Here is a 14,277-nt window from a genome sequence, read left to right as displayed (position 1 = left end):
GGCGGCGGCGCAGGGAGCCCGGCTGAGCCGAGCCTGGGGCCCGCGGGGGACGGGCGGGCGCCATGTGCGCGGGGCCCCTCCTGGGCGGAAAAGGTGTGAGTCGGCGTGTGGGGCTGCGGTGGGGGGGGGGGGTTGTTCGAAAAGCGCTTCGGGTAGAGCGAGGTCTTCCTGAAACACGGTGTTGAGCCCTCGTGTTAGGAGCAGCCGTTCGGAAATGCCGGGAATTTGGTTCCCAGGTGGAAGAGAAGTTTCTTGAAACTCGCCGATGGTTGTCTTGAAGCTTTTTTTTCTTCCCTGGGATGAAGGCTGAAAATCACTCGTGTAACTAGGTGAAATTATTCTCATTTTTCAGTATTACTTGTTACCTGGGGTTCTTACGTAGCCTCGGCTAGGTGGGAGCCCCGCTCTGCAAACTCTTGTGCAGTGATGCCGCATCGTGGATTGCGTCTTGGAGCCGGGAGTCCTGAGGCAGGCAGGAAGGAAAGGAGAACCCAAAATACAGCGAGAGCTTTTTTTTTCGCAGGCCTGTGACATGCTGATTTTGTGTTTTGTTTGATGTTTATAGTAGAAAAAAAAAACCAGGAAGGAGATAGGTGGTATGGCTGTTGGGGTGGGAAGCTGAGAAGAGAGGTTAAACGGAAAGGTACGCCGTGAGAAGTGTAGTGGCGACGGCACTGCAGAAGTTGAGGAGCAGAGGGGAAAAAGTGAAGGATAACCTATAGCGTGACGGCAGGTGGGAGGAGAACGAAGGGGGAAGGTAACAAAACAAAGCAGATGCTTCATTTGGGCTGCTTCTCCATAGGTAAAGGGTGCCTGGGAAAGCTGCTGCTGGTGTGAGAAGCGAGGTTGAGGAGGTCCTGACTTGCTTCCTTTGCCTGCCCTTGCAGCTGGTACCTACGGCTTTGGGAGGGGGAGGAGGGGTTCTTCCTCCCTACTTCCCATTTTCTTGACCCTTTGTTCCACACTTCTGGAATTGCAAAGAGCGGTCCCCACCGATAAGTCTTTTTTTTTTTTTTTTTTTTAAAATTACATTGCGTTGTCTCACCAACATAATTTTACGAGTCCTTCGTCATATGATCCAGACGCTGTAGGAAGTGCCTTGAAATTAATCCCATGTAAATGAGAATGGTGGATGTGTTATTCGATTATCTCTCTTAAGTGTGTGTGATATTGGGATTAACAGATTAAGGCGCTTTTCAGGATTGCATTTATATGATTACTTTTCTGGAAGCGTTTGGGGCAAGAAGTGGGTAATCCCTCCTCTGCCTCCTGCAAAAGAGTTTTGGGAACAGTTTATGCCAAGAGACTTATCTTGTACTTTGAGAGAAGTGGTCTGTGGTTCTTGGCTTTCCAAAATTAAAGAAAAATTAAAATGTAACCACTGAAAGATGATGTTAGAGATCTTCCATGTGGTTCAGACAACAGAGTGCTTTTGCATCTATTTTTTCCTCATCTGAATTTAAGGATTACGGGGTTGGGTTTTTGCTGCTGTTAGGATAAACCGAAATACTTTTTTTGGATCATTTTGTATTTCAATAGTGGGGAAGTTGCCCTTTTAGTTACCATTTGCAGGCTTTGAAAGTCTGATCCAAATTTTCCCTGTAGCACAATACTATTTAGCATAGCATAAACGCAGAGCTTGTCCTCTAGATACAGAGACTGTGGCTCTGGGGAGATTGGATAGCTTTCAGGGGTGATGTTGAACAGTTCTGAAATACTCTGCAGTTTCTTCAAGAATGCTAATAGAGATCTGTATCATTTTTAAAAAGTCTTAACTGCAGGATTCCTCGGTCTGATTCTTCCATCACTTATTTTTTACACAATTATGGAGAGTTACACACAGCACAGAACTAAGTTCTACAACTGCAATGCAATTTTTCTTGAATATTTCTCATTAACCTTGCTTTGTCTCCAATACGATGTTTACCTTTTGTATCTTTGCATGTTTCTTTTTAAGTGTCTGGGTTCCCGCAGAACCAGCACCCCCAGGAGTGTGAAACTGTTGACTTCTGACAGCAGTCCCCTCCTCAGCAAGGACACTTGATTTTTTAGAGGGTTACTATAAATACTGTAGTCTGTAGAAAGGTGTGGAAGGAAGTAGAATGGTTGTGGGGCTAGGGAAAAGATAAATTTGGCAGTTCCACATGATTAAAATACATATGTGTAAAGGTAATTAAACCCTGCAGTTGACTGAAAGTTGAATCCTAGGTAGTGTGCTACTATAAAGATACTGACAAATTGCCAGAGTTGAAGGAAAAAAAATGAGAGGGAGGGATTCACTGTAACATAAGAAACGATTTTAAAAGTAAACGTGCGTGGTTTGATTAAACGCTGTGTTTGGAAGGCCATGCTGGAGACAGTTGGTGATGGGCTGGCACAGATAGGGACAGTAAAGATGAGCAGCAGTATATACAGAGGCATGAGGCAAATCTTATCAAAGGAGGAACTGCAGCATTTCTTAGGGGAAAACGGGAACAGATCTACTGTTTGGTGAAAACTTTGCAGGGCAAGGGGAAGTCTTGTCGTGGCAAGATGGGCTGAATTACGTAAATGGAGATGAGGGGAGAGGAGTGCTCACCTCCCCTTCTGAGCTCTGAGTTACCTCCTGTGGTCTTCTAAGGTTCTTTTTTGGGGGGAGGGGTCATGACTTCTCCACGCAAGTGTTGACAGAGAAATGCTTTGCCTTATGTTAGTCCCTCTTTAGAGGAACCAGTAAGTCTAGCTTTTCTATTGACTCATTGTAGTACTGTTTTTAGGGATGTGTCTTGCTGTGGAATGTCAGTGTTTTAGGATGGCCTATAGTATCTAAGTACAGGCCTTTTACTGCAACTGTAAGGAAGAAAAATAGGTTTTGCCAACAGACGTGTTTCAGAGCAGCCTGCTTAGTGCAAAATGTGTCTCATTTGGCTCAAATGATCAGAATTATGTAAATAATGAGCTTGTTACAGGCATGTGAGCCTTTTCTGTGTGTTGTGAGAAAAGACAAAGGGTTCAAACTTGTCAGCAGTGTTAGCTTTCCCAAAAGTGTTTATGGTGGTATGCATGAAAAGGCAGTGGAACTGGCAAGCTTATTTAAAAAAAAAAAAAAAAAAAGTGCTGTATGTAACAAATATTCAGCTTTTCATGGAAGAACTGAGCTATGATATTAGGCACTTTCTGAAGTCTGATTGAGGCTTTTCCTTAGTCCACTTCACAAGGTTACTAGGTTAATGATTAGTTAAGGAGAATGTTTTTATATCAGCCAATGCTGCTGGCAAGGAATACTGTTAAGGTGCATTAATAACTTTTTTGTAGTCTGCCTTTTGCTATTGATTCATGTTGACCCTCTCCCTTCTTACTCAGTCCTCCAGGCTGGGTGGGCGTTTTGTTTGTTTGTTTTTGGGTTTGTTTATTTTGTTTTGTTTTTAATACAAGCAGCTGGCAACACTACTGGTGGAATCAAATGCTGAGTCTTAGCAAAGTTTTTTATTCCTGTGATCAAGATACCATGGCTTAAAATATTTTTTTAAACACTTGATTATGGAGGATTTTGAAAAATCTAAAATACAATCGTCAGAAAAGATTGATGCTATCCTCCAGTAGAAAGAGGATTACTTGTGATTTCATTAGATTTAGTACAGAGATTGAAAGCAACTTGCAATCAAATATAAGTTGCAGAGATCGAAATCTCTCCAAACTGGTTGGGACTGGAAGCTGATTGAGAAGCCCAAAACAAAGGCAGTGTGTTTCCTGAAGAAAACAACTTTTAAGGAAGTGAATCTAGTGATAAGTGCCATTTAATTTAACACCTGTTAGGGCAGAGCCCTTACCTATGTAGTACATAGTGATGAAATTCATAAGCTACACTGCAGAAGGAATTTAATGCAAGGACGTAAATGTAATACCAAGGTGCTACAGATGCTGTGATAGGATTTCTCATAGGAAGGTGCAGACTTCCCAGTCGTGGTCAAGATGTGCGCATGGTCAGTATGAGGGAAAGCTTAGCGAACAGGAATTTCAAGATCTAAATCTGACTTCTAACAAGTAAGACGCAAGTTCGCACCGGCATTGGCAAAGAGGCAATTGGTGCAGTTTTGGATTCTGTGTACAAAAAAAGCTTTATACTGTGGAAGGTTGTCTCCGTGAGACTTTTGTTTCAGGATGCCTTATCAGAAATGAAAGCAAACTGAAAGGAATTGGAAGAAGAGTGCCCTCTCCCCAGTAAACTACAACAATTTTTCACTATTTTTGCCATTAAAGGGTTTAGCTAAACTGTTTAGGTGACTGTTACCTTTAGTACCCCAGCTTGGACACCTGTAGTTGAGTGCTTTGCTCAAGTGAATTAAGAGACTTGGTAAATTTTAATCATTTATTCCTTATAACTTTGCCTATAAAGATGATGCTGTATCTGGTAACTCTTTTCTGCTTTTAGAACTTGTCTACCCTTCGATTTCGAGAGTAAGGCGGAAAGGCTGGGAGTTGTCACTGCTATAGTCTGAAATGGCAGATGAACTTAACAGTAATTGTGACTTAATGCTTGTATTGGCTTTGCGTTGCAGCTGCAGTGCACAGATGTATTAAATGCAGAGATTAAGTCATCTCTTGTCTGTTCCCTGAAAAGGGTACCATTGGTAATGCAAAGTTACCAGTGACTAATTGGGAAGCGATACATTAAATAAATGTAGCTCCAAAGCTAATAGGTTAACATCTGTTGCTGAATTTCTGCTGAGAACTAAATGATTTCAATCTGTTTTTAGGTGTCTTTGTATCCAGTGTTGTTCTAGTCTTACAACAGAGAGCACTTTTCAAGTTTTATATGATCGCCTCGGCATTTCTGCTGGCTGTGACTTCAGTGTTGGTGAATTACTATGCTTCTTTGCACATAAACTTCTACAGTGCCTACTACACAGCTGCGTTCGGAATTCAGATCTTCCCTCATAAAGGACCTTCGCTATGGATGGCACTTTCCATCCTTCAGCTTACCTTTGGAATTGGGTATGTTACATTGCTAAACGTGCAGTCCATATACTCTCAACTCATCATCCTGGATATACTGATTCCTGTAATCGGCTTGGTTGTTGAATTACCTTTAAACATCCGGCAGATACTAGTTTTTATTTCAGGCCTAGTTCTCACACTAAATACCACAGCCATTTTAGTTATGAAAATTAAATGGTTCTATTATTCGGTACGGTATGTTTATCTGCTGGTGAGGCACATGTATCGCATTTATGGATTACAGCTATTGATGGAAGATACATGGAAAAGGATTCGGTTTCCAGCTGTACTGCGTGTCTTCTGGCTAACGAGACTTACAGCACAAGCTGTGGTATTAACATATGTTGTAAAGATGGCTGAAACTAATACAGAAGAAAAATTCTTCTTGATATCATGGGATAACTGCTGGGAACTGATTTGCAGTCTAATCATAAGTGGGTGTGACTCTACTTTAACTGTGCTAGGCATGAGTGCCGTCATTTCCTCAATAGCGCATTATTTGGGACTCGGTATCTTGGCCTTCATCGGATCAACTGATGAGGATGACAAAAGGCTTGGTTTTGTAGCGCCTGTCTTGTTTTTCATTTTGGCTCTGCAGACTGGCTTAAGTGGACTGAAACCAGAAGAACGGTTAGTTCGCTTGAGTCGAAATATGTGCCTTTTGCTGACCGCAGTCCTGCATTTTATCCATGGAATGACAGACCCTGTGCTGATGTCTCTCAGTGCCTCCCATGTGTCATCGTTTCGCAGACACTTCCCTGTACTGTTTGTTTCTGCTTGCCTTTTCATCCTCCCAGTTCTGCTCAGTTATATCCTCTGGCACCACTATGCACTAAATACATGGCTTTTTGCAGTTACAGCATTCTGTGTAGAGCTTTGCCTAAAAGTAATAGTTTCTATCACTGTTTATATATTGTTTATGATTGATGGCTACTATAATGTGCTATGGGAAAAACTTGATGATTATGTCTATTATGTTCGTTCAACTGGCAATATTATTGAGTTTATATTTGGAGTAATCATGTTTGGAAATGGAGCTTACACAATGGTTTTTGAGTCAGGAAGCAAGATTCGCGCTTGCATGATGTGTCTACACGCATACTTCAATATCTACTTGCAAGCAAAGAATGGCTGGAAGACTTTTATAAATCGCCGGACTGCTGTTAAGAAAATAAACTCACTTCCAGAGGTAAAAGGAAGTCGGTTACCTGAAATAGATGATGTCTGTGCAATCTGCTACCATGAGTTCACCACCTCTGCTCGCATTACTCCATGCAACCATTACTTTCACGCACTTTGTCTTCGGAAGTGGCTGTACATTCAGGACACTTGCCCAATGTGCCATCAGAAAGTATATATTGAGGACAAGGAAAATGCCAGTATCTCTAACAACAGTGGGTTTGTGGCACCAAATGAAAATCCGGTACAAGTTGCAGAAGAAGCTGCTGATGCTGAAAATGAATTAAATGAAGATAATGACAGTTCTGATAGTGATGAGGAAGATGATGACTGTGTGGCACAGCACTTCAATGAGACTCTTAATGTTGACTCTAACTCTCTTGGTGATTAAGATGCTCTTTACTAAGCCGTGAGGTACTTGTTTAAGATTGACTTCAACAGAATAAAAGTATCACTTTGTGGTTATTGTACTTAAGCACAACAGCAGTATCTCAATGTTGAGTCTGTGAATGGTGGTTGTTTACTGTGGTGTGTGCTACTGTAAATATACCTCTAATTTTTGCTGGTCTCTTTAATGACCACCTTAAAATTATGTACATTATTGTACATGGAATAAAACGTTTTCACATGTTTTTACGATGGTTGGAAAAACACTCTTTAATTGATGTAGTGATAATGCTGTGCCAAAGACTGTATACCAGTAAAACCTGATCAATGAGTTCTGGATACAAATGAATAATACTGGTGAAAACGGACTGTTCAGCGGGTCAAATCAGAACTGAAAAGCCTGAACCAAAGCAGCTTTACTTACAAATTCAGTATTAGCAGAGCTTTATCGTTAAAAACTAGTGAGTTGTGTTTTAAAAAAATAAAGTAAATAAAAATTTAGGTTGGTAGACTTAATGTTATAGCATTTTCGTACATGGAACAAAAGACAAAGCTGCTAAGCTTTCTGGTAAAGTAGTAAAGCATGCCATTGATGTGTTAAACACTTCTGAATTACCAGTAGTAGCTTGAAGTGCTCTACATGTGAACTCAACAGCCTGATATTCATCTTGTAATGCATACAGGTATTAACAAGAGTTGCTAGCTTGGGCTGTCCTTGAAATCAATCCTGAATCTTGATGAAAGGGAAGCAGGGCTGAGAAACTGCACAAATGCAGACCACCTTTTCAAAAGCAGCTTTAATCTTTTACCATTAGGAAAAAAGAAAAAAAAAAAGCACTACATAGTGGCTTCCATTGATAAGAACTTGCAGATATGGTAATTTTTAAGTTTTTGCAGTATATTTACTAAAGTTATGCTGAATAAATGTAAGAAAAAACAACTTTATATATTTGGAAAGAAGACTTTAATAGTGTTGTTATATAGAGTATTGGCCAACTCGAGTGGGTCATCTTCTCTTACTGCTGCCATTATTTCCAGTATTTGACTAAAAAAGAAAGATTGATATTAGAAGACTCTGAAACTCAGTACTGAATATACTTCAGACTGCTGCATGTATTATGTACAAGTCACTAAGATTAACCTGGAATAAAAACCTATGCTGAGAGCAGCAGGGCAGGGTGCTCGGGTATGCAAATAGCTTCACTTTTAAGTCACTAACTGCCATTCCCTTTACACTGAACACTGGTTGCTCACTGGTACAGATTCATCTTTGGTCTTTTGACTCTTGTTTGGAGGTAATTAAACAGCTTTCTGTTTCAAAGAAAGTGTCATTTTGTGGGTGTCTTTATCAATGGTCTTCATTTTTCAGACTGAAGTTCATCAGCCTTTCAAGGCTAAAGTTGCACTATGAATAAACTGGTCTATGGCAAAGCTTAAATTCCAGATGCAGCCTTATCTGAGTATAGCTGCCAAAGTAACTTATTCCTACTTCCCCATTCTCTAGATTAATTGTGATTAATGCATTCAGATATTTGCAGTAGATGTTAAATGAGCAATTTTAAAAGGCCCATAGCCTTGATACAAGCCAGGAAAAGGGGGCAAAAGAAATGGGATGAATAGTATTAATGCTAACAGAAAACCAAGCCACAATCTTTTCTCTGCATTCTGAGAAAAACAAATATTCTGCACAGTTCCTAAGATGTGTTATACTTTCATTTTTTTTTTCTAGTAGCAGAAAAAAAGCTTCATGGTGAAAATTAAAGAACCTCAAGCCTAGAGGTAGGGTTTGGTGGTTTTGGTTTTTGGATCTTGCCTCTTAACTTACACAATAGCTAAACATTTTGAGGAAGACAGAGTAGAAAAAGTTGCTCTTAACAATTACTGGAATGCAGATATTTTCCTAGATGCAGAATTAGCCCATTTCATGACCGTTCCTGTGCTTTGCAGCCAGGAAAACATTTATTTAATGGAGATGAGATAACTAAACATTTTCACTAAAATGATACATTTCCCTGCTTTTCACACCTCTATGAGGAAGCACGTGAAAAGGTGGCAGAAACCAGTTTCTGTACTTTCTAACTCTGTCCATAAGCCCCTATAGTTTTCTTTTGCTATTCTGTTGACTGCTGTTACTCGTACCTAAACTTCACAGGATCCATTTTTTTAAAGCACATTAGCAGAATGAAGAAATGATCCTAACCAAATTCATGTTACGGCAGTTGATGTCACAGGCACTACTCGGTGTCTCAGTACTGCCCCCTCTGCAGAGGACTGCACAGCTCCAGTGCTGCTACCAGTTTTAAAAATAACTGGAACAACAACTGAGTGAAATTTATTCAAGTCAGGTTACTTTACAGGGTTTAACCCCTTCTCCAGTGTATCAAGTAAAAAGTTAAAAACAGTACTGGTTTCACTTTCAGAGAGCTTTTTACATCCAGAATTTCTGAAGTGGGAAAATTGAGACCTTTTAGATTTTTCCACAGCCTATAAAGCAATACCTTGCACAAGTTTCTATAAATTTAGAACTCATTTCTATTTACTACATCTCCATTGAACTGATTTTTTTCCATTTTTTTTCCCCTGTGAGATCTGAAGTATTTTAAATAATAGTACAGCAGTACACTTACATTATATGGCAGGGTTCATTTCTGTCCTTCAAGCAGTGCCCTATTTCCCATTTCTTTTTTGTAGGAAACGTAGTTTTAATGTATTTTGATCCAGCATGAGTATTTTTCACTCCACACCAAGGTGCATCTAGTTTAATTTAAAAAAAAGAAGAGTATGCAATTGTTTGAGAATAGCATGAGATAGTTTAATCAACTACTTCCACAGACAAAAGTTCTTGCAATCTCTTTCTAGCAGTGACTTCGAATTCAAAATAGAATTTAAGAGATTTGGGCAATTTAACGTCTTCACAATCTTTGAATTTTTACATTATTACCCTCAAGATTTTACATTTTAAAAAATCAGCATAGTACATAACACTAATTCCCTCTGATATTATAACGATAGCTAGATACACCGTGTCAGTTTCTGTGGAACTTTTAACAGGTCTGTACTTCATGTGCAAATAAATTTAAGGATTTAGGCAGTTTGTGGTTTTTCTTTCTCAGATTCAGAAATCAAAATAAATACTGTATTTATAACTGGCAGTTATTGATAATTGACATGAACATGGCAACAAAAAAGGCATCCCCAGACAGTCAGTTAAAATCACTGCTCATTAGGCCAAGAGGGGAATTCAAGCATTCTTCCACCTTCCTCCATTTAAAGAGCAGTTGTTTCCAAATGCCGTTACTGCCACCAGCGGCAAACTCATAGCCATTGCCCTGTGTTTGGCACATCTCCAGCAAGCTAGATTTTAAAAGATATTCAAGCAGGATTCTGGTACCTAGGAACATTTAAAAATCTGGGCTTGTCAATTTATTGTTTTCATCTTCCCCTGCAATGTCAGGAACTGACACGGCAGCTTATTCCTTCCAGCAGAAGGCTGAGAAGGAGTGTTTCTGGAGTCCATAAACTGCTTTCCAAAGTGAAGGAACAGCCAGTCCTTTTTCTACTCTGAACTCTGTAGGTCTTGATTCTGCCTTATCATTGCTATACAAGCATATCTTGTTGCCCAATAGTGTTTAAGTCACAAACTGACCAAGATATAAAATCTTACCAGTCTCTATCATTAATCGTTCACTAGGAATTGATTTCAGTGTTTCCAAGTTGGCTTCTGTTTTCAATGAACTAGAAAATCAGAGTTTGGTTAAAAATACATTAAAAATGTATAAAAGAAATTAGTTTGCCTGTTGAAGTGTTTTGCAGGAAAGGCAGCTTCCTAAATAATTTTGTTAGTGAATATAATTTGCTTCATTTTTAAAAGTGCTGCCTGTAAATTCAAACTTTACAGGAAACAGCAAATTTGGAGAGTTACTCAGTGAAGCCATCTCACCCTACTAAGCATGCGGAACTCCTGCCTGCACTGCCCATATTTGCTTGGCCTCAGCAACCCATGCAACTTATAAAGTGGTGCGGGCTGGCTTTTGGCCAGATGACTGCTGAGAATTCAGACTGCATAATCGTTAGATGAGGCTGCTCAGGTTACATTTGCATTACTCCTGGATTTGACGTGGCAGCTTAAAATTATGCTATTTTTTAAACGCTTCTCAGAAGGACTGCTTCCACGTTCAACAACCTTGCTCATTTACAAACAGGGATTGACCTGAGGGTAGTAGAATGGACCTAAGACTAGATTAACTCGCTGAGCTGTGAGTGAAGATCTTTTTATGGCTAACAGACTAATGAGTGCAATTCTAAATCTGTCAGATGATCAAGAGTCTAGGGAGCTTTGAAAACTTGACCTCATTGTTTAAAAGAAAGCAATGAGTTCACTACAGCTGACATTTTAAAATAGTTTCATTTCTTGTAAAGAACTTACCAGCCATTTATTCCAATATAAAGATCCAAATCTATTATAGCTGCTGCTTCCTCCTTTGTGCCATCAAAAGAATGCACCTAGAACATATATAAATAGATGCACACATACATACAAATAAATGTACTTCATTTAAAACTCCAATCATTTCTTTTATTTGCATTATATTATTTGCATTACTATTTACCTTTGATAGTATGCATTACACATCAATACAAACGTAAAGATGGGACATGGCTTAGCTGATTCTGAATTTGGGGAAAAGTTCAGGCTGAAGTCACTTGAATACTGCAATAGAAGCAGCTACCACGTTTTATTAGTGATAAGTATGTGTAGAAAAGGCTTATCCAGTGATAATGCTTTTGGCCTAGGAACTTCCTGTAGCTGATAGCTGGGAGACCATACACAGGAACTAATCCTGTGCATGCTGAATTTTTATATTCTTTCATCAGTATTCCCTACAGGGCACTGTCAGGGACGTAGTAAGAGCAGTGTTACGTTCTCCACAGATTTTAGTCCACTGGAACTAGACAGACAGTCTATTCGGTCATCCCAGGGACTAAAAAGGCAAGTCACAAGGAACAAACAGCGTAATGCATCTGGGAACTGCAGCTTCTCAGCCCAAGAGCAGTAAAGAGACTGTCTGCTTCCCAACGCTGCGAGGGGGACAGTCAGTTGCACCGGGTGCCTGCTCATCATTTCTCCACTAGTCACCGGTTTTGCAGAAAAGGAAGGAAGGAGAGACTGTACAGTATTACATAAGAGCACAACATGCAAAGTACTGAGGGAAAGGTTTTTGTGGTAACAAAGGGGAAACCTGGGGACTGAGATACTGTTGTAGGAGGTGTGGCCTGATGTTAGTAGGATAGAATAATCCAAGCATTTACTACTTTTGGAAAACCCTGCCATAATGGAAACCTGAAAGAGTGATGCTGGACTTACTTAATCATTTCATCTGAAGTTTTTCCTGTTATGCTTTTGAATTAAAATACATGATCTGAATATCTAAAGACATAAAGCAACCAAAAGTTACATCTGGATCTAATTTGAAAATGACGTCTAACGTCAGAAGCAAATGTTTGAGGTTACAGCTTCCACTGGGAACATGCATCTAAATTATCTGTGGTCTGAATGCACTGCAGTTACAGACACTGAAGAATTGGGAAAAGGCCAATGTCAATTACAAGGTACTTAAACTGTCCTTCTGACAGGCCAGGAAAAAGTGCTCGTGTCAGCTGCAGGGCTTTTTCTCAGCCTATCTTCTTACCTTGCAAAAAAGCTGTTGAATAAGCAACAAAAGTAAAAATACTAGAAGGGACTGGAAAACACTTGTTAATTAATAATAACTTAAATCATGTAACAGGAAGCCTGCCTAGATTCCATGACAAACAAGAAGTTGCATATTAAGCAACAATATTCACACACTTGCGTGTAAAAATGAATGCTACACTGAAGTCCATACTTACCACCCCTCCCACAAATCTATCTCGGTTTCTTCTCATTATGTCTATGAAATGAAATAAATAAAAATATAAGACAGCTTTATAACAAACAAAGGTGAAAGATTCAGGTTTCCAGATTTTTCATATTCAGAATTTGCTCTGAATATGAAATTCTCAAAGAAAACCCACCTAAAAATTCAGCATGTGAGTTTCTACAGTGGAGAAACATGGGCAGTTTTGTCTGCTCTGACAGGTCAAATTGTTTTTCAAAATACCTGTAAAATAAAAATCACCTTTAAACAGAAACTCAGTCTAAGAGCAAATAATGAAGAGTAGAAGAGTTTTTTCCAGTGCTTGTATGCTTTTGTCCTCCAGAACTAAAGACAGAATTAATGGATTTGCCATGCAAAAGCTCTTATTTGTGCAAGGATTTAGAAGAAACTTTCCCATGGTATATTCACATAAGAGTGATCTATGCTGGAAGAAAGAGAAGAAGTGGTCAAGAGCATCAGTACTGGAAGAATACACACATATATATGCTAAGCATGTACTTGTGTAGTGCGGGTGTTGGGAGTTCTTTATTTATTATTTTTAATGAAAGAGGAACTGACTGTTCTTTCCACAAAGTTTTGAAATGTCAGGAATGGGAGAGTGTGGATCACACGCAGACCACTATTTCAAGAAGCACTTGTAAATGCGGTGAGGGTGAGCGAGGGAGCACTAAGCAGACTTCTATAGCCTCAAATGGCCAAACCACATCAGAGCTGGCTGGCCTGTAAAGTAACAATCCAGAGTTTTTGTTTGCCCTTCCATGAAGGTCAGTCTTTCTTCTTTTGGGGTAGAACAAATACCAGTATTAGGCATCTTACTTCTGCGCCATTCTGTCTATTGTCTTCACTCTTTCAAAGTCTTCCACTGTTCCCCCCCCCCTCTCCTTTGTGTGCCTGCATCCTTTCCTTTTCACTCATTTTATCCCTACCTTCTATTCCTAGTATTCCCTTTGAAGGAGCGGTAACAGCAAGGCAGCCATCCTATGAAGAGACATAAAAATGTGGGCAGAGCGAAGGTAACTAGGTAGCCAGTTTCCCCAGTGCAGTTTCAAAAGGAAACTAATTAGCACTGAACTAACCCATCACTTGTCATTTGCAGATAGTTCTGATCCCAGGACATTATCATTTACCATTTCTGTCTGCCACGCTACAACCAGGCATGCAAATAACCAATGCTCAGGAAACACAGCAGAGGAACTTAGGCATGGCACGCAGCCAACAGTGCATAGGTGACTCAGTATCCATACGTAATTTGAGAGATGACATTATCTAGACAGGGCAGGAGAATGACACTGTGGGTCCCAACAGGCTGGGACTGTATGCACATACTGGATTTCTTTAGGTGTTGCTGTTAAAAGCAGTCCAGGGCACTGGGGCATTCCCATCATCAGGTGTCAGAAACATTTCAAAGACAAACTCAAGTGTCCACATATCACTGTGTATGATTCACATATCAATCAGGATAAAGTGACAGCAAACCATTAGTTTGATTTACGTTTTCCTAACATATAAATAATAAACACAATAAAAAAAAAGACAATGCAACCAGTCATTTAATTTTATGCAATTTTCACTATTTTCTGTATATTACAGGTTGATACAGAGGGTGGAAGCAAGGACAGGTAGCCTGGGAGAAATACAGAGAAATTGTTCGAGCAGTCAGGGATCAGGTTAGGAAAGCTAAAGCCCCGACAGAATTAAATCTGACCAGGGATGTCAAGGGCAACAAGAAAAGGTTCTCTAGGTATGTCAGTGATACAAACAGAAGACTAGGGAAAATGTGGGCCCTGTCTGGAAGGAAATAGGAGACCTGGTTACC

At 39.8% G+C, this 14,277-nt stretch overlaps 2 protein-coding genes across 3 annotated transcripts in view; one reads left to right on the top strand and one right to left on the bottom strand.

Annotated features, from left to right (window-relative positions):
• The first annotated feature begins 59 nt into the window (after positions 1–59).
• Positions 60–6,779, top strand: RNF139 (ring finger protein 139). The gene is made up of 2 exons (XM_010576929.1): positions 60–93; positions 4,737–6,779. The coding sequence occupies exons 1-2, from the start codon at positions 63–65 to the stop codon at positions 6,545–6,547; spliced, it is 1,842 nt and encodes a 613-aa protein (XP_010575231.1). The 5' UTR covers positions 60–62; the 3' UTR covers positions 6,548–6,779.
• A 542-nt stretch (positions 6,780–7,321) lies between these two features.
• Positions 7,322–14,277, bottom strand: part of TATDN1 (TatD DNase domain containing 1) — a 17,109-nt gene continuing 10,153 nt past the window's right edge. Inside the window, exons 7-12 of one of the 2 annotated variants that reach the window (XM_010576931.1) lie at positions 12,598–12,683; positions 12,433–12,473; positions 10,970–11,046; positions 10,208–10,278; positions 9,171–9,297; positions 7,322–7,588 (exon numbers count right to left, since the gene is read on the bottom strand). In XM_010576931.1, coding sequence (XP_010575233.1) covers positions 7,486–7,588; positions 9,171–9,297; positions 10,208–10,278; positions 10,970–11,046; positions 12,433–12,473; positions 12,598–12,683 — 505 coding nt within the window. In that variant the 3' untranslated portion in view covers positions 7,322–7,485. Of the gene's footprint in view, positions 7,589–9,170; positions 9,298–10,207; positions 10,279–10,969; positions 11,047–12,432; positions 12,507–12,597; positions 12,684–14,277 lie in introns of both variants that reach the window. The other variant, XM_010576930.1, reaches the window with a different exon arrangement.

This window comes from Haliaeetus leucocephalus, unplaced genomic scaffold, assembly GCF_000737465.1.
Source record: "Haliaeetus leucocephalus isolate CR32 unplaced genomic scaffold, Haliaeetus_leucocephalus-4.0 Scaffold555, whole genome shotgun sequence".
NCBI lineage: Eukaryota > Metazoa > Chordata > Aves > Accipitriformes > Accipitridae > Haliaeetus > Haliaeetus leucocephalus.
Note: the sequence above shows the minus strand (reverse complement) of the source record. Positions and strands in the feature narration are given on the sequence as shown.